The sequence below is a fragment of the Xyrauchen texanus genome, chromosome 41 (assembly GCF_025860055.1).
Source record: "Xyrauchen texanus isolate HMW12.3.18 chromosome 41, RBS_HiC_50CHRs, whole genome shotgun sequence".
NCBI lineage: Eukaryota > Metazoa > Chordata > Actinopteri > Cypriniformes > Catostomidae > Xyrauchen > Xyrauchen texanus.
In genome coordinates this window covers 21,340,721-21,361,151 of record NC_068316.1, presented here as the reverse complement: position 1 = coordinate 21,361,151, position 20,431 = coordinate 21,340,721, and the positions used below count along the sequence as shown (strand labels likewise).

At 35.6% G+C, this 20,431-nt stretch overlaps 2 protein-coding genes across 3 annotated transcripts in view; both read right to left on the bottom strand.

The window, feature by feature from the left end:
* The window catches only part of LOC127634347 (FK506-binding protein 5), a 24,483-nt gene extending 7,950 nt beyond the window's left edge, over nucleotides 1–16,533 (bottom strand). The window contains exons 1-6 of one of the 2 annotated variants that reach the window (XM_052113863.1): nucleotides 16,396–16,533; nucleotides 9,725–10,128; nucleotides 8,378–9,469; nucleotides 7,376–7,546; nucleotides 4,223–4,522; nucleotides 3,141–3,226 (exon numbers count right to left, since the gene is read on the bottom strand). In XM_052113863.1, coding sequence (XP_051969823.1) covers nucleotides 3,141–3,226; nucleotides 4,223–4,522; nucleotides 7,376–7,546; nucleotides 8,378–9,469; nucleotides 9,725–9,876 — 1,801 coding nt within the window. In that variant the 5' untranslated portion in view covers nucleotides 9,877–10,128; nucleotides 16,396–16,533. Of the gene's footprint in view, nucleotides 1–3,140; nucleotides 3,227–4,222; nucleotides 4,523–7,375; nucleotides 7,547–8,377; nucleotides 9,470–9,724; nucleotides 10,129–11,919; nucleotides 11,989–16,395 lie in introns of those variants that run through there. The other variant, XM_052113864.1, reaches the window with a different exon arrangement.
* On the bottom strand, nucleotides 14,893–20,431 carry otulina (OTU deubiquitinase with linear linkage specificity a). The gene is made up of 4 exons (XM_052113541.1): nucleotides 20,317–20,431; nucleotides 16,396–16,610; nucleotides 16,046–16,167; nucleotides 14,893–15,322 (listed from the first exon to the last, which is right to left on the bottom strand). The coding sequence occupies exons 1-4, from the start codon at nucleotides 20,429–20,431 to the stop codon at nucleotides 14,893–14,895; spliced, it is 882 nt and encodes a 293-aa protein (XP_051969501.1).

Here is a 20,431-nt window from a genome sequence, read left to right as displayed (position 1 = left end):
GTTTTAATGACTTCAACCTAAGTGTTTGTAAACTTCTGACTTCAACTGTAAGGCACATTTTAATTACCACAGAAGCACTGCAAGTCTATCACAAAAACGCAGAATGAAACGTTTTTGTCAGCAAGAGCTTTTCATTTGGAGTTCAAAGCGGTGCTTGACGCTGGTGTTGACGCCCTGACATGAATCATGAACGAGGCATCACGATTGTTGTAGCAAAGCTTGATCCACAGTCTGCCGGCTGATTAATATTGTAGAGGATGAAAATTTATGCGCATTGCAATGAATATTGTGAGGACTAGTTCTTTCAATTAGTCAAACTCCCACTTAGACATTGGGAAACATTTAATGTTGCTTGAATTATTTAAGTGCATTTCCATCTTTATACTGTGGAAGGCTTTGTTTGGAAAATGTTAATAAAGCATTATATAGTTACATGTTGTTTTGTTATCTTTCCTAAGAATGAAATAAACGCATTAAGACAGCAAAAGCAGTATATTTAGTCAAATTTAATTTTGATTAATTGCGATTAACTACGAAAAATTATATGATTAATCGTTATTGCTAATTTTTATTGACTGACAGCACTAATATATATATATATATATATATATGTACACACACTTTATATATATACACTTGTATATATTATCAACTTATAGCAGAAATACGCATTTAAAAAAGCTTGTACAGCCTATCTCTACTGAGAAAACAGACCAATAACAGTGATGACTCTTCTTGCACAAGGGCTGAAACGGTTAGTCGATGTTATCGACAACGTCAACAATAAAAAATTGTCGACAAAAATTTTCATTGTCGAATAGTCGTTTGATCTCATTTATCGTAACATGAGATCACATTAAACTCTGATGATGACACGTGAGAGCAGCACTGCAGTTCACGCCTGACTGAAGAAGCTGGACACAGCTCACAGTCCAGATGCACTCTAAACTTTCCAAACTGCTTATGGTGATGCATTGTGGAATTAGTGGAGCCAGAGCTCTTTAAAGGAAGCACCCCGGCTTTACATCTTAAATGCAGTTTTAATGTGTTATAGCTTTATTAAAAGTTCAAATAATAAGAAAGCAGGTCATGTAATTAACCACAAACTCCAAAACTGGCATTTCTCAATGTGGTCAGTGCCTCTTCTATGAGTTGCACAAATGTCCCGATCTGAGGAGGAGAGATTGAAACTGCACCCGGCTGATGCACATTCTGTGGCGGGGACGCTCGTCCCCCTCAAGCGCTTGCTGCAGCTAGATTATAACCTGAATGCTTGTGACTTATTGAATCATAATATATGTCACTGTGTATTTCTTATCATGAAGAAAATTGGCAATAAGTAGCTTTATTATAAGAGAGAGTTTTGTGTGTGTGTGAGTTAAATACGGTAAGAGGACAGGAAGAGAAAGGTGAGAGGACAGTCTTCACCCCATTATAAGCTTCAACAAAATACGTTTATGATTTGTTTTGACTTGTTTTCCAATAAAAATATCAAACTCATTTAAAACAATGTTTTAAGGACTATACTGCAGAAGAAATAGTTTTTATCTGAGAATGTTGAATATAATATAAAAAATACAAATATTTATAAAAAAAAAAAAAAAAAGATGCATTCACCTGAAAAGCAGCATATAAGATATTTAGACTTGGTTTTAGAGAAGAGATACTGAATATAAATATATTTTGTCTTTACTGCACTCGCAGAAGTAAAACAAAGTGAAAAAAATACACGAGTGACAGGGCGGAGGGCAGGGCCGGGTCGTGATTCTACAAACCCGGCCCCTTATCAGGCTAATTAAGCCTCCGATAGAGATAAAGGCTGACTGCAGACGGTGGTGCGACAGAGAGAGAACGTTTACAGGCAGCTGTCCGTCATATGTGTGTGTTTGTGTCTTTTGGTTCAGTTTTATATTAAAACTATTATTTATATCTTCAAGCTGGTTCTCGCCTCCTCTTTTCCATTAATACCATTACACTGGTGCCAAAATCCAGGAAGGAGGAGGGATACACTCTAGTGTTGTTCTCGCCGCTACCATCCACCCCAACCCATGCCGTGGCTATCTGCCGTGGGACGGAGGAGCCTGGCTGCCTGGAAGCAGAGGAACGGCCGCCGACCATAAGGGGAGAAGAGGCTCCCGGCCGACTGCCAGGAGCGGGAGAACCACTGCCAGGGGCGGGGGAGACCCCTTCTGTTCCCCGAGAATGTGGCGGGGTGTTCCGTCCGCCAGGGGCCGGAGGACTGCCTCCGATCTGCCCAGGGAGGCGCAGCTGTCGTCCGTTAGAGGGTAGGGGAGTGGTCAAGGACCAAGCTCCCCGGCCTGAGAGAACGAGGGAGGAATGTGACAGGGTGGAGGGCAGGGCCGGGTCGTGATTCTACACACGGCCCCTTATCAGGATAATCAAGCCTCAGAGAGGGATAAAGGCCGATGGTGGTGCGATAGAGAGAGTTAGTTCATGGGCAGCTGTCCGTCATATGTGTGTGTTTGTGTCTTTTGGTTCAGATTTATATAAAAACTATTATTAATATCATCAAGCCGGTTCTCGCCTCCTCCTTTCCATTAATACCGTTACAACACGTATATACAAACTTAATAAAAAGTATGTTTTCCTTTAATTCAGCGAATATCATTTAGAGATATTTTTAAAAGATGATTTTGTCCCATTTATTGTTAGTAAGCACATTTAATACAACCTTTTAAGTCGGGACACAAGTTGAATAATCGGTTAAAAACGAATGATTAATCGTTGCAATAATCGCAGAATAGTAGAACAATCGTTCAAATAATCGCTAGATTAATCGATTATCAAACTAAACGTTAGTTGCCGATACTACTCACATTTTTTCCAATCAAATTCTTCCTAGAACAAGAATGTCCCTCCCTCAATACGAAATGCCTCTAACTAACAATTAACAAATCATGATTTAGGGCTTTGACGTAATCAAAGGCATATTGGCCATTTCAAAAACAAATGGGACAAGTCCTTCGATATGTTCCACCAAAACCTCCTGTTTCAATAGTATACATGTCAACACAGGAAAGAAAACTATGCCTGCAAAGAGATTTCACAGTGGCTGATGAATGCAAGTGTACATTCAGGGAGAAACAAACTGTAACATGAACAAATTAAATTAATAATACTTGTAAGCTCCAGCAGTGGTTTTGATGGCTTGTCTTTACTGGCCCCCATTTCTATCTCTTCAGCTCCCAGATACAGGTCTGCTCTCCTACGACATAAAAGAGGAACTATTTCACAATTTGTACAATGTTCATTATGACAAGCAGTCATGTGAAGTCTAGTTGGAAAATTATTGAATTAAAGTACAATATGTACATATAATTTCCAGATGATAATAACTCATGATTTTGGGGCAGGCTTAACTGGATCTAAAGAGGTTTTGCCATGATACTTCAGTTTATTTTTAAATCAGTTTTTCACATAAAGGGAAGTTCCCTTGTTCACTATTATAAAATAGATATTTCTGGTTCTAGATGCTGATTAGTTAATACAGTGTTCCAGCTGAACTAAAATACACAATATAGTCACAGATATGAAGGAAAACACCTGATGATTAAACTACTGTCCCAGACCGCACACGCACATCTCTCAGACATCTATTTGATGTGTGCATCTGCAATACGTCAATATGATATTTCCTTTTGGATGTCAAAAGGACATTTAAGATATAGAATGCAAACAGCTATCTTGAAGACGTACATGTGCTATCTGTGGTGTATATCACTGAGCAGCACACATAGAGGCCAACTATCAACATCAGCTTACATGGCAGGGACTATATTTTTAAGCAGAAGGATGGCATTATAAAATATAATGACTTAAAAAGATAACATTCTGATGAAAGTATGTCTGCTTAAAATGTTATAGATTTTATGTAGTCAAAAGAATATATTAATAGTTTATTAAATATAATATTAAATAGATTTACATGTGCTTTTCTGTGTTGCGTACTAAACAAAGGCTAGCTTTTAGCTCTCTAGTAATTAGCTCTGACAACAGTATTTTATCAATAGAGCACAGCCTCTTGTACTTCAGTGCTTAAATCTGTCACTTTCTGCATTTGTATTTGTCCATTAATTTGCCAAATTAACAATATATTTGTGAGCTTCTTGTGTCCAGATCTGTTATTTTGTATGGTTTGCTATAGTCCACTTCCCTTCCTTCCAAACCAATAATATAACTGAAGTGAAAGAGTGACACATACTCATCGTCCTCCTCCGGTACTACTTCCACGCTCACGTTTGTCTCCCTCATAGGTATCAACTCTAATTTATGACTGCTGTAAATGACCTCTCCTTTTTGGGTCTTAGAGCTTTCTGTGTCTTCTTTTCCTTCATTTTCCTGGGCAACAATAGTTTCCTCTTCCTCCTTTTCCTTTTCCTCTTCTGTTTGTTGAGGTCCGGTTACTTCATCTTCTTGTATGACTTCCTCCGGTGATTTTGTCTCTCTTAGCGCAATAACATCAGCTTTGACCTCTACAGTGTCTTCAACAGCAACAAAATCACTGTAATGGGAGAGGGTTGCTGTGGTTATTGGGCACTCGCCAAGAATAGGGTAAAGTTTTGGTACTTTTTTAAAGCACTGAAGGCACAAATTACATCTTTGGATTGTTAACTGATATGTTAATTATTATCTAGCATAAAATTAACATAACATGAAAAGAAGTTTTGAACACATGAAATGTGTGTACCAAATTATAGGGCTCACTTTGTTACCAAAGCTATTAAAAGAAAAATTATTAATAAATATTTTGATCTAGCAAGCCCTATTTGAGTGATAGTTAAAGCTAAATTTACAACCCATGGCATTCTGGCATATTTCTTGATAACATTTTTTGATAACATTTTAGACAGGCCCCATTTCCAGCAGTCATTACTCCAACACCTTATCCTTGAGTACTCATGCTAAGTTGCTAATTTGGTACTAGAAAATCACTTGCCATTATATCAAACACAGCTGAAAGCTATTCAGTTTGTTAAATGAAGCTTAACATTGTCTTTGTGCCATAGTATACAATAGACTGGCATGTCTTAAGGTCAATATTAGGTCAAAAATGGCAAAAAAGAAACAGCTTCCTCTAGAAACTCATCAGTCAATCATTGTTTTGAGGAATGAAGGCTACGCAACGCTTGAAATTAACTTTTTTTTTTTTTAAGTTTAAAAACTGAAGATTTCATACAAAGGTGTACACTACAGTCTTCAAAGACAAAAGACAACTGGCTCTAACAAAGACAGAAAGAGATGTGGAAGGCCAGATGTACAACTAATCTAGAGGATAATTACATCAGAGTCTCTAGTTTGAGAAACAGACGCCTCACATGTCCTCAGCTGACAGCTTCATTGAATTCTACCTGCTCAACACCAGTTTCATGCACAACAGTAAAGATAAGACTCAGGGGTGCAGCCTTATGGGAAGAATTGCAAAGAAAAAGCCACTTTTGAAAGAGAAAAACAAAAATAAAACTTTAGAGTGGGCAAAGAAACAGACATTGGACAACAGATAATTGGAAAAGGGTGTTATGGATTGTGAGCTTTTGTGGGATCAGCTAGACTGTATAAAGCCAGTGTAAAAAATAAAAAAATAATAATTATATATATATATATATATATATATATATATATATATATATATATATATATATATATATATATATATATATATATATATTGCTTATATACAACAGTTCAATGAACAAGTACATTTGAAAAAATAAGGAAAAACCAAGTACGGTCATAAAAACGCATTTGTGCATGGAACTACTTTATTGCGCAATGTTCCATGAGTACTGATGGTGTGACAGCATCAGCACTCAGACGCTTCACTGTGTGTGTATCACTCCGCTTGTGTCCGTGCTGTTCTAAACTATCTGTTAGGAGTTACTGTCTTTATTTTTGAAATTACATATGTTAGCCAGCAGGTGGTGGCAAAATAGAATTTTTGTGTGTAATATGAGCCAGTTGGTGACGTAAAGTGAATCCGTAAGTCATTCTTTACATAGAACTGCACTCAGTGAGTTTCCACATTGGATACATACTGTTTAAAATGTAGGAGGACATCGCTGTTTCTATAGTGAATGACATTTGTGCACCGGCTACCCCGAAATAGAGAGGAACACCTCACTTGGACGACTATATTCCACTGAGAAAACTGACCTTCAGAAAGCTGTAAGCATCTCTGATTGGGTGTGGCAACAGGTGATCGCACACGCTCCATCTCTCTCTCTCTCTCTCCACACACACACACACACACAGACAAACACACACATCCATCCGTCTATCCTTGTTTATCCAATGACTTGTTAGAAACAGCACAAGCCGTGATACTATTTCTGAAGTGAACATTTTTAATTACTAACAGAGGCTTGGATGAATCAATCGTTTTGAACCAGCAACGGCAGATTCTGATCGGTCGCGTAATAAAGTAGTTCCACGCACAAATGTGTTTTTATGACCATACTCAGTTTTTCCTAATTTTTTTCAAATGTACTTGTTCATTTAACTGTTGTATATAAGCAATATATCACACTCGCAATTGTGCAATATGGCCCTACATCAGCACTGCTGTAATACCTACGGCCGAATCACAGCAGTGCTGATGTAGGGCCATATTGCACTCTTGCTCATGTGATATTGCTTAAATATAAATTGTATGCATTTTAAGAATTGAAAAGCACATCACAAATCAGGGTTTTAAACTGTATTACGACGTGTCCCAAATTTTTAAAACTGGGTTACAAAAGTAAATGTAAAATAAAACAAGATTAAAGAATGTGAGCAGATACCTTAAGGCCGATATCTAAAAAGAAGTAATATTCAGTGTATATATGTGTGCCAAAGGTAAAAATAATCTCCTTTAATTACAAATGCAATCTGTTCAAGTGAAAGGAATGTCTTTCGGAATTATACATACATCCAAACAAACTATAGGCCTCACAAGATGTAACAGTAAAAATGTTACATTACAGTATAAATAGCATTATTCACAGTAAGCAGACAACGGCATAAATACATCCAATTTACAATGTTTACGTATATGGTGACTCATTCATTCATAAAAGCAGACAATAATCTGACCATTGTAACTAATGTTGACACAATGTTGTTACACTAAACCTTGTCTTTATACTCTATTTCCATTTGTTTGGCTTGCTGCGAATAATAAACTTCCCCTTTTGTCAGTTTATCATTAAAATATTATTACAAGTTTGATTGTACTGTTAGTGTGTTGACATGGCAAAGTGATGGTGACACCTCACTGAATACTTTATGTACTCTCTGAGTACATAAACTTGAGCTTTTAAACTGAGTGTTTTGCTCTACCTAGTGGTAAGTATCATGAATAGCAGCAAGCACTAACCTCCTTGGCTCCATGTGTCTGGTTTTCTCAATAGGACTTGAGGGCACAGACTCACATGTGGAGTCAAGGCCGTTTTGACTGGGTTCTGTAGCCTCTAGTTCCTGGTCTGTAACCTTTTCATTCTTGTCTGTCACAGAATCTATTACTTTATGTAAGTCCTTCTTGACAATGCTAGTAAAAGAAAAAAAAGTGTAAGTTAAACTCTACACCTGCACATATACCATGAAGATGATGACAACCAATATCAGATCTGCGGGAAAATATCTTCTTAAAATGCAAATATTTGGCCCCAAGAGCCTGCAGAATTTTTAGTTAATAATATTTAGCAACCAAAGCAAGTCTCATGAGAATTCACACAGATTGGCATCTGGACATTTTAAACAATGATTGCTGAAGACATATGCAGATAACATGTTTTAAGTAAGGCAAAATAAACCTGATAAAATGTTGTAACCTTTATGCTTAAAACAAGAAATAAATCTGCCAATGGGGTTAGAATAAACTTGTTTTCCCTCTGAAATAAGTTCTTACCACATTGGCAAAAAGTTTTTCATGTTTAAGCATAAACCTCACAAAAATTTTGTTAGATATATATATGACAAATATCTTATGCCATTAGGTTTTAAGAATATTTTGATATTTTAACTGGTAAAACGAACCAAAAATACTGATTTTAAAAAAAAAAGCAGTGTACGAAAAGTCATGAAAATCAAATGGTTTCGGGATGATATTTGTAATTACAAATATGTAATTGTTTCTGAACAAGAAACGTTTCTCGGTTCCCAAAGCTAATAAGAATAAAGCCTAAAAGAGTTATCAGGAACCTGCATGAGACAGAGTGGTTTTGTATCACCCTGAATGAGTTTATTTTGTGATAATGGCCAGCATTAGTACATTATCTGGCAATCAATGCATGATTGGCCAATCAGAATCACGTATTCCAGCAAGCCAAGTCATTAATGTCAACATTTCCTTAACCATATTTGCATTTTTTTAAATTACCTGTCAATATATGTAGAGGTTGCAGAGGTTTTAGATGACAGTTTTTCCTCAATCTCAACATCTATGGGTTCCTCTTTCAGTTTCTGGTCTGTATCAACTTTTTGAGACACCCCTTCCACAACGGTGACATCAGCAATTAATTCATTCTCACTTTTCAGAAGGCTAGAGTCCTCCACTACACCACACTCAATGCCAGAAGAGAATCCATTAGTGATATCCACCACTGGGGAGGAAACTTCCTGTGAATGTTCCTGAGATTCCGAGAATTCTAAGTTTTCTTGCTTCAATTCTGACATTTCAGAACGGGTATCACCTAAAAGTTTCTCTTCCACTTCAGCTGTTGCCTCCTTAGCGGGCTCTCCTTCTGTGGTCATGTCAGTTACACTATTCTCAGTAACATCCAACTCATTTGCCTGACTTAAAATGCACAAGTCGGGTTCTGTGCTGCTATTCTCTAGTGCTGAAATATCTTTGTCATTAAGAGCTGGGCCAGCCTCTTCAAATTTCAAATCCATGGTGTCTTTCAGTTCCTCAGTTTGGATCAAATCCTTCTTATCTGAGAACTCCACATGTGTTTCTGGCTCAAAGAAGTTTCTCTCAGCATCTGCCTGAACAACAGGTGCCTCCTTAACAGGTGTGTCCTCAACAGCTACCTCCTCAACAGGTGCAACTGTGGAGTCAGGACTTGTTACAGTTACACCTGTATCATCTATCAGCACAGCTACGATGTCTTCTTTTTCAAGCAACTCATGCTGATCATCAAGCTCCTCTTTCAATGGTGAGGCAACAGCCTTCGCAGGTGCTTCAGTTGAGTCTTGAGGAACCTCTGAGGCTTCGGGTGTAATGTTTTGGATTTCTTTTAAGACTTCAGTCTTTGTTTCTGTCGTTTCTATAGCTGAGCTCCCAGCCTCTGCTCGTGCCTCTATTGTTTCAGGTGGGACTTTGTGTTTAACTTCAGCAGCATGAGAGACTTCTGTGTGTAACATCGATTTTGTTGTCTGGTAAAAACTCTGTGCTTTAAGAGTTTGAGCTTCTTGATTTGGCTGCTTGGTTACAACAACATCCAATGCTGGTTTTGTTTCTTCTTTATGCCTATTGAGACATTTGAAATGCATTTATGCTTAAGGCAGCTGTTAAAAGGAACATATAATGGAAAACAGGATTTTTCTAGTTTGATGTACTGTATGGTTGTGTATAACTAAACTAAATCTCCAACAAACCTTGACTAACATAACTGAACATCAGGGAGTGTAGAAAAAAACAGCCCTCAAGAATGGAGGATTGTTACAGTTAAAATGAACCAAACACTGCAAATAAGTAGGTCAAAAACGCAATGCTTTACATTACCTTTCCTCCTCTTCTGAGCTTTGACTGGTGCCTGCCTCTGTTCCAGCATTGGTTGATGTCTTTGATTCTGAGTTGTGTAATAACCCTTTAGTCTCATCCTCAGTGTGGTCACATGGGCTTTTTTGTCCACAACAGTTCAAACAGTTCCCCATGTTGCCACAGGATAGGGTGATACCTCCTCAGAAATCCACTTTTCTGGGTTTAAGTGCTTTTAAGTTTAAGTTCAGAATTAAGTATGTCCAGTTACCTAGAGAAAACGGTTTCCACTTCCAGAGAGCTTACCATATATGTGTCCCGTACCAATACATTTAAGCAGTGTCTGTAAATAACGATTATTTGTAAGAGTAGTCCAGCTGCAGGAGCTGACCATAAACTGCACTGAATCACAGGTCATCTGTTCACACCTGTTGATTAAAAAACAAAGGCAAAACACCTCATGAATATTACATGTACCATTTCTTCATGAAAAAATATAGTTCTGCAAAAATAACTCAAGAATCAGAGGTCAACATTTTTAGGGGGAAATGAGGTTGGATCCCCTTTAAAAAGTACTATGGTAACCACTGTTTCCAGTGAAATACTTTTGTTACTACAGTTATTATTACAGTTAACTGTGTTGTCTTGGTTTAGCAAACTCTGATGAAAAAAATATACTAGTGGAAAAAACAGCTTAATATGGTAGCTGTATTTTGGAACAAAGTAGCTGGTTTAAGCTGGTCACGAGCTGGTCATAATCTGGTCCAAGCTAGTCATGAGCTGGTCATAAGCTGGTCGAAGTTGGTCATTAGCTGGTCTAAGCTGGTCAAAGCTGATCATTAGCTGGTCAAAGCTGATCATTAGCTGGTCATAGCTGATCATTAGCTGGTCATAAGCTGATCATTAGCTAGTCCAAGGTGGTCATGAGCTGGTCATAAACTGGTCCAAGCTGGTCATAAACTGGCCGAAGCTTTAAACTGGAGCATATCATGAGCTGGTCGATCAGCTACCATCTTCCAAAAACCAGCTTAAGCTTGAATGACCAGCTAGTAGCTGGTCTCCCAGCTTGGACCAACTCATGACCAGGTTTGACCAGCTTAAACCTGCAACCATGTTCCAAAACACAGTTACCAGCTTAAGCTGTTTTTTTCCTACCCTTTATTAATAAACAAAAACAACATGACAACAACGTTCTAAATAGATCCCAGGTGCCGTTCACACCAAATGCGTTATTACACCACGCTGTTTTTAAACTCAAACAGGAGCTAAAATGACGTCTTTGTATTTGGTGTCTCGCTGTTAGCGTCTGGTCTCGTGCAGGAGCACCGCGTTTTTTAGACGCCTTGTCAAGTTAAAACTAGCGTAAACCTTTAAACGCGTTTGAGACACGAACGTGTCCGGTCTGTTTAAACGACTTGTCATATTCATTATTGAGATTTTACAGTAAAACTACCATGGTAAAGTATTATAAGGGACTTATTTCAATGTCATTTCTTTTATTTGATTAATCATAAATTAAAACAGCCCAACTAAGAGAGGATGAAAGAGATCGTGTTATTAGGTAAAAAAAAATAAAAGAAATAAGACACGTTCGTTATAGTAGTTACGTTCATTTATGATTTTTGTGCATATCGTGCTACTGCATGACAACCTGCCCTGCTCCAGCCACCCATGCCTGAATGACAATATAAAAATGCATATATAAAATAGATTTTTAGGTGGATAAGGTTACTTTTTAAAACCTAGTAGCCTACATCCATTTTCAACGTTTCAAAGACCAGTTAAACCAGAGATTCAAGTTGAAATTATGCATGACTATCAGTTTCAAGGACACGTTCATGCCATTTCAGTTTCATTTTAATTTTACATGATTAATACTTTCATCAGTTTAGGCGTATCTGTACTTACACACATGGTTACTGAGGGGGTTTAACAGCGCATGGCACAAGTGTTCACAGCACTGAATGACGACATTGTTTACTGCAGAGACTGTTGAACTCTTACTTTTAAAGTGAATTCAGAGTATTATTCTCTTACTCAACCCACAGAGTAAAATGTCAGTTCTTCAAAGCCTCATGTATTTAACGGACACTCCACGCTCGGCTGTATTTAATAAGAGACTAAGAACGACAGCAACCACATGAATCTGTCAGATAAACCGATACTCTGTCGGCTATCAATACATTCATGTTAAAATGTTTAAATGTCATCTTCCCTACCTAAAAATTGAGAATTTCCCATTTGCTTGTCAAGACAGACCACCATTTTCGACTTCAGGAAGTTTCGCGTGTATTCATGACTATAGTTTCACTTTCCGCCTATCTCCCCTAGTAAACACTTTTTTCACAGTTTCACAGTAACAACTGTAAATTCACAGTTTTTTGGACGGATAATATCATTTTAACTCTGCAATGAACCAAAAAAGAAACAGTCAAGACAGAGAACATTTGCGCTTTATGCTTTCCCTTGTTCTTAAACTTAAACACTTGAATATGTTTATGGCATATAAAGGAATGCAGTGGAATCTAATTCAAAGGACAAGGTTCTCACACAGTACAACACTACTTTGGAGTTGCATAAACGCAGCCTGTCTAAGACTGGAGAGGATTGCTTTAACAGATTTCATTTTTAAAGGGCACTCAAGTTATTTTTTCCTCAACTTCATTGCTAAAGAAATTAATTGTCATTTTGAAACATGCATAAAATCATAAGCACTCGCATGATATGAAGTCTCCAGTCATATCAGTAACCTTAAAAAAAATCTGTTTTATTCTACATGGAGAGGGTCAACATATGGGGGATTCCATGTTAGGATCACATGACCAGCCGAATAATACTCACTTGAATCTCAGTAACTGCCTTGATATTGAATACTTTCCCTCAGAGATTAAAGACTAACTGTGAGCAGTGAATTTCTACAATGGCTTCGGTAACTAAAAACTATTGTGTATAAATGATGCTGCATTCACGCCCCTCGATGTCAGTGTAAGTCCAAGATGACATTTTAAAAAAAAAAAGACTGATCATACCTTTAAAGGAACCCAAAAATGAAAATTCTCTCATTTACTCACCCTCACGTCATCTTGTCTTTTTTCAGCTAAACACAAACAAAGATTTTTAGAAGAATATTTGAGCTCTCTAGGTCCAGAATTTGAAGGTCCAAAAAGCACATAAAGGCAGCATTAAAGTAATCCATACAACTCCAAGTCCTTTTTTACTATAAATTCTCCTTCCTGCCCTGTAGGTGGAGATATGCACAAACAATGCAAATCACCAAAAACAAAAGAAGAATAATGTGAAAGTGAAAGTGGGGATTTATGTTAAAAAAGGACTTAAATGTTGATGTTTCTCATCCACACACTTATCGTATCGGTTCAGAAGATATGGATTTAACCACTGGAATATTATATTTATTTTAATGCTGCCTTTATGTGCTTTCTGGACCTTCAATGGTCTAGTCACCATTCACTTCCATTGTATGGACCTACAGAGCTGAAATAATTTCTAAATATATATTCTTCATTTGTGTTCAGCGGAAGAAAAAAAACACCTAGGATGGCATGAGGTTGAGTAAATGATGAGAGAATTTAAATTTTTTGCCTAAACAAGTGTTTATTCATAATTTGGTGAAATATGCTGAGCTCAAGTCATAACAAAAATGAAAGCACATTACGTAATTAGCCAGAAGAGGATTGGCTCTCCCCCAGCTGAGGCTGGTTCTTCCAATGTTTTCTTCTTCCCTCCACAACTTAAACATATTGTTTTTTCCTTTCCACAGTCACTTTTGGCTTGCTCATTGGGCGAACTTCTTCTGTCTTTGACTTGACATTAAAAGTAGGGTACAACGGGGCTAAAGTGTTTCTCCCAAAACACTAAACACCAACAAAAACCACCACAGTACTTTCCTTAACACCTGTTGGTCACTTTATACTTCAAAATATTCCTAAAGTAATTGCCTGCAATCATGTCTTATTTATGATTTAGAGGTAATCTAATATTTAATAATTTTTAAAATGTTGCAAATTTATGTAGCTAATGAGAATCCCTGAAATGATCACATTCATTTAAAGACAAAATTATTTTTAATTTTAAGATTTGTTCAAGGTGATTAACTTAAGAGTTTTAATAACTGTCCATTATGAGAAAGGATAGTATTTAGGGTAAAAAGGCCCCCTACTTCAGGGGCTAAAGGCCCCCATAAAACATATTACTTTTCGTAAGTGGTGCGATTATATTCATTATTAAAAACTGTTCAATGTGGGCTCACATTGACTGATCCAATCACAATTGAGATTAATTGCAATGCCAAATGTGATTGAAATTACCATCTTAATTTGTTACTCGAAAAAGCATATTGCGGTCTCAAAAGTGTTTGCATAAGTTGACAAATTTTGCCCTGTAACAGTAGTCCCTATATTACACAATATTACCAAATTTTCCTCGCCACCTTTTTTATAAATTTATTTGAATCAAAACAACCTTCTGTTATTTATGTCTTGATATTCAATCAAAATAAATATTAAATATAATATAAATCTTGATACATTTTGTGACCAGAAAAAAGAAGCAAATGTTCCTTAAGGTGTGAATTTAGGCACATTGTACTCTACAACTGTTTAAGGATTAGTATGTATTTAGTTACACAATATCTGAACTATACTCCAAGCTTAGGTAACTTTTATAACTTTATGAATTCTTAACTTTAGATAAGTAGCATTTAACAAATTAGCTAATAATTACTTAAGATAAGTTTTTGGATAAATAGCTTTATTTGCAGCAACTCTTTATGTACAATGGTATTAATACACATGACAACAAGTTATTGTACAATCACAAAAGCACAGTATATGGCAAATCAATGACTTAAAAAAACAAATTCTGAAAAATGAACCTTTATTTAGAGAAATTAAGTGTTTTGAGTATTTTTTAAACATCAATTCATATCTTCTTCACAATGCATTTGGATTCATATTAAATGGTGGAGCAAAAGATTGCAAAATGTTACATTATCATTCCAGCAACTCAACAGAACTGCAGCACTGAAATAAAAACAAATCGCACCCCAGTATGCAATCTATAAAGCTCAACTATTAAAAAGTATTTTTTCTTTCCAAAAATTAGCTTGTATGGACTATTAGCTTAATGCTAATCAGATGCCCATATTCTGAGGCAATGATGACCACAAACAGGCCCTAATCCATTTCATGTATCTGTAGCTGCTGAATACAAAGTTTTAGCTCTTCGGGCAGCCCTAATTCTGTAACTAAGTCCAAGCAACTCTTCAGCAGCTGTTCAAAACTATCTCCTGTAGAGAAATAACTCCTTGATGAGTCTTCACTTGTGTCTTTGATGTTACTGCAGTGCTCATTTGCGCCATGTGTCCCAGAACAGTCCCCATCCTTATTGCAGCAGCCAGACTCTCCACCCTGGTCACTTTGCTTGACATTCAGGTCATCCATGTCATCTACCATCTCTGTCACACTGTGTGGAGGCCTTTCCTGGGCTTTTCTCATGGCCTCCACCAGTTTGTCCTCATGTATCTCCACTCTCTGGAGCATATCAGTAACAGATGCTAAAGCTGGGCTTTCAGGCAGCTGATCTTGACACCAGCACCGCACAACACTACAAAAAGATTAAACAATGAACTTGGTTATGGTTAGATACAACAGGAGGGATGTACAGTAAAGACAGGAAAGAAGAGGTTTGACATTGGTGTCCCCATTAAATATTTGGACACTTAAAGGAATATTCCGGGTTCAATACAAGTTAAGCTCAACCGACAGCATATGTGGGATGATATTGATTACCGCAAAAATTATTTTCAACTCGTCTCTCGTTTTCTTAAAAAATTGTATCAATTAGATCACAAGATACTAAACCAAGTGGCATCTGCTAACAAATATGCAAAACGTTTCTCAGAACTAACTTCTCTTTTATACAACAATTTTTGCAATTGCTTTTAACCATCTGGTTTCTTAATTAGTTTTTAGTTGATATAGTGTGTCCTAAGAGAGTAACCAAAGTTGCAGTTCCTCAAATCATGCATATAACTATGGATATATTCCACTAAATCAACCTATTGGTTTAGCAACCAATAAAGTGTCCAAATATGTTTTGGTCCATTGTACATCAGTTTATTAACATAAGTAGTAATTATGTAAAAGACCTATGTTCCTGTGCTCCGTCCATGAATTGTACAGCATAATTGTATTCTTGATGTATGAAAAGACCATAATAAATATAAGCTGCTCACCCTCAAAGTATCCCCATATATAGCCTAATCTAGACAACTATAGAAATAAAAAGAGTAAAATGATGATAATTAAGGCTAATGCAGCTGCTTACCTCATGATTCCTTTAAGTTGACCGATGACTCTCATTTTTTGGGCTCCTTCTCTGTATCCCGTGTTGAAACCAAACTGCAGTGAGTCTTGTTTCCCTGCATCACTTCCATCTCTGAAACCATCCTGACAGAAAACCACATGGCAGTCGTTTCTAGACTGCGCTGCTTTCACTTGCTTTACACATTGTGCATTTAACCCCTGACTGTTAACTCTTTTTGTATTTCACCGGTGGCTTTTAAAGAGCCATACAATGCCATTGGACAATCATTTAGATTGAAAATACGACTGAAACGCAAACAAAACTATACATATTTCAATACAACCATGTTGATAAAATGACTGTTCACATACCTTGGCGCGTTTTTCCATGTTGTATTTCCATTCTTTGTTTTGCAGACTAATGTCATCTACATCCTCGTCGAAGACATCCTCGCTAGACGACACAGATTTCAGCCAAGACATGATGTTTCCAATCCACGAGTCCCGGCAATTAATCCACTGCGTGTAAAGTAAACGTAAGAGGTTTCCGGTGAGTAAAAGCTGGTTGTTTCGGCCTCTGACAGGGTCTATGAACATAATCACATCCACATTGTCACGTGACACACGGCTTCAGAATGCATATGAATGTGTTTTCTTCTTCTGGTCACTTCTGAGGCGCATCAGGAAAATCATATCTCCACCTGTTGGTTGTCATTGTCACTGCATGTATTCAATTGATTATTTAACACATGGACTGCAGAAAAATATATTTTACGAATAACAATAAAATATCAGTAATAGTTCGAAAAATTGCAATAATCCAGTACGCATTTATATCCGATCAGTAATGATCATTCTCACTAAACGAAGCCTGTGGAAGGTATTTGAAAGTACTAATTCTGAATGATAAAAATAAACATTATTTAAATATACTAAAAGTTTAGTGAAAGGGGATATTATGAAAATCTTAAATGAATAATTCTTGTATATTAGAGGAATATATAAAAAAAGTTTTATAACAAAAATATCATAATATAATTACGTATGTATTCACTTAAATGTATTCATATAGTAATTTATTTTATTTATTTAATTAACATATGTATTTATGTATTTATCTATTTATTTTATTCGTTTTTTATTATTATTATTATTAATAAACACTTAAATGTATACATATAGTAATTTATTTAATTTATTTAATTAACGTATGTATTTATTTATGTATTTATCTATTTATTTTATTCGTTTTTTTTATTATCATTATTATTATTATTATTTTAAGCACTTTAGTACTAGTTAGTGTGCATTTAGGTGTACTTACAATTTATGTCACTAGATGTCACTAAAATAATTAAACTGTTTCCTCTTCTGACTGTCTCGAACCCGTTGATAAAAATAAAAAAATAAAATATTTAAATGTGATTCAATTATTATTATTATGGCTCGTTATCATGCACATACATTTAAATGGACTGAAAAAATACAAGTCTTTGAACAATCATAATTATTATAATTATTATTATTATTGACAATTTTAACAATTGAAATGAAAACATACTAGGAAACGATATCTAAAAGTACAAATCTGAAAGCAATATGAACTATGCAATAGTTTACTATGTACAACATTTTTGTCTAATGTCATTTTTTTTAGCATAACTTTCATGTGTTTTTCCCCCATATACTATACTCCATTTGTTTGTTTTATAACAATGTTTTTACATTGTAATATGTACTCTTGTTTGTAAGCTACCATTTGAATTGTTTTCAATAATAAAAAAAAGATATAATAAAGAAAGTAGAAGTGTGAACTGAATCGACCGAGAACATTTCAGTGTAAAAATTTTGGCAAAAAATTATATATATATATAAAGTTTTATTAACATCTTTATTACATTACAAATAGTGAAACAAATACATATTATTTAAATCTTATTGAGTGTGGTACATCATAATGTTAAAATTAATTATTGATTTTTTTTTTATTATTTATTCAACAATATTTTATTATGGTAAGTTTATGTTCATGTTGGTCGTCAATGCAGAATAGTTAAGTAGAATATTCTTGCACTAGTTAATTCCGTTTGTGATTGCAGTCTATGACCACTAAGTGTCGCTAAATTCCCATTAACGTAACCTTCTTTCTTCAGGCTGTCACGAAATGATCATCCAACAAAATGAGCAATGAATCGACTTTAAGAAGTGTTACTCTACAACACTAATATTATTTTACTGGTATATTAACTACATAAAAGTAGTCCAATAAAGACATTTAAAATGATTCGTCTTTTTATTGAAGACTAATGAAAATGCACATTTCCAACCACTATGACACTGTCAATTATGCTGCCAATAGCAATAATAAAATGTGCTGAAAGTGATTACCTTTTTACCTTGGTAGCTACTCTGGAACGTTTAGACAAATTAAAAGATGGAACAATTTTCAGATCACTGAAAGCCTGATAAGATCAATACATTAATTAAAGTGTCAACTTCACTTAAGAATTAAGGCTTTATTCCTTGTTTAATGAGGAGTATAATTCATTTGGCTGGTTTAATTTGAAATATTAGCTTATATCTACATTGCGGAGTATTGTAATCTAAAGTGAACCATTTCACCTCAACAAATATGACCTTTAAGTTATGCTAATTAAAACCTGTCATTTATCTTCACTGTAGTTCTGGAATAGAAATCATTTTTAGGTGTGCAACTCAACCCAAGTCATTTGTCATCTTTAGAGATGACTTGTATGATGGTGAATAGTGCTTGATCTTGGATATAAATTATTTGTCAAAATGAACCCAATTGAGTAAACTTGTGTGATTTGTTCAGACAGTGAAGTGGCAAAGCAGGTGAGAGTTTAATGAGAACAGAATCATCCTCTATTGCTCTGCACCTATTTAGGGTTCTTTTTCCCACTTTCAGTGCTGATATCAGTGTGGAAAATCCTAATTCCTCATCACAAGTTCTCAGAACCCTCAGCATTCCATGGTGAAATGTAATAGAGCCAATACAGTGACATAACCGCTTAGACTCAATGGAAAAGTTAAACAGCTAAGTGAGCTTTGGCTTACAGAAGACATTCATATCTGAATGTATAATAACTCATGGGTTTTTAAACTGGGGTCCAGGTACCCACAGTGGCCCTCAAGGGTTTCATTCTGAAAACATTGGATTAATCACAATTATTTTATTCTATCGACAGCCATAGTTTTTAAACCATGAGAAATAAAAACAAATATAATTATAATTTATTATTTTATATATATATATATATCATTTGTAAGAAATAAATGCTTCTAACTATTCTCTTTAAAGCTGATTTGGAAGAATATTTATTGTGAAAAGTACTATACAAATTAATTTGAATTAATTAATTTCCTCAGATCCAACAACTTACATTATCAAGACACACTGTCATATTAATAAAAAGGGTGTATTTTCCATATAGAATGTAAATAATTAATTTAGATTTAGTACAATGGCACTATACAAGTATTTTTTTTATTATTTTGCAAACAACATGTCTATATCATGTTTATTATTTTTTTTAATCTCACATGGAGTCCCTCTTAAGTATATTAGCATATATGGGGGTCCTTTGACCATTTTAACAAAGAAACCCTATCATGTCAAAAATGTATTCGATTTATTTTAGATTACGGATTCTAAGTCATTAATCAAGCAAATTATTGACCATGTCAACTTTTCTGCGAAATGCATAATTTTTGAAATAGTGAATTTACTGATTTTTATTAAACATTAATACATCTGCATACCAATATGCAGATTAAAAAAAATTAAAAATCAAAATATCTATAAAAAAAAAAAAAAAACTTACAACACAAACTTTGTATTTATTTATTTTAATTTCCCAAGCTCTTGCACTTCATTATGCTTTTTAAAGAATGTTATCTCAGCGAGCTGGATCTTGTTTGTTTTTGTGTTTTTATGTTTTTGTTTTTTGTGCTCAGGTGCTGGAAATACTTTACGAGTGATGACAAACACATTACTCTCATTAATATTGCATTTTCCCTTTCTTTCCTTGGCACCGCAGAGACAAAGAAAAGAGGTCCCTGCTTTATTTTAAGATGGGCTATTCTTCATCTGGTGGTTTAAGGAAACACACAGGAGAGACATAGCCAGTGGACAAATGCATTTCACCTTGCACAGAGTGCATTTGCAGGAGCCGGACAACAAAGGCCCAGAGAATACTCTCGAGGGCCGCGGCGAAGCCCTGAAAATGGATTCCGAGGGGCTTGCGGATCCGAGGCTTTCTGCCGCCACACCTTCCTCCTGCACGGCACTCTCCCTTCCTCTCTTGCTCTCCAGGAGAGCACAACAAGCAGCCGGGGCAATCACCTGACACATTTCCATCCAATTTCCACTGCCGAATGTGTTCAT

Coding starts and splice junctions, on each gene's coding strand:
- otulina (XM_052113541.1), bottom strand. CDS start 20,431: ATGAACACATTCGGCAGTGGAAATTGGATGGAAATGTGTCAGGTGATT. Junction 16,611..20,316: donor GAGTGCCGTGCAGGAGGAAG/GTGTGGCGGCAG, acceptor TTATGTTCATAG/ACCCTGTCAGAGGCCGAAAC. Junction 15,323..16,045: donor CAACTTAAAGGAATCATGAG/GTAAGCAGCTGC, acceptor ATCTTTTTGTAG/TGTTGTGCGGTGCTGGTGTC.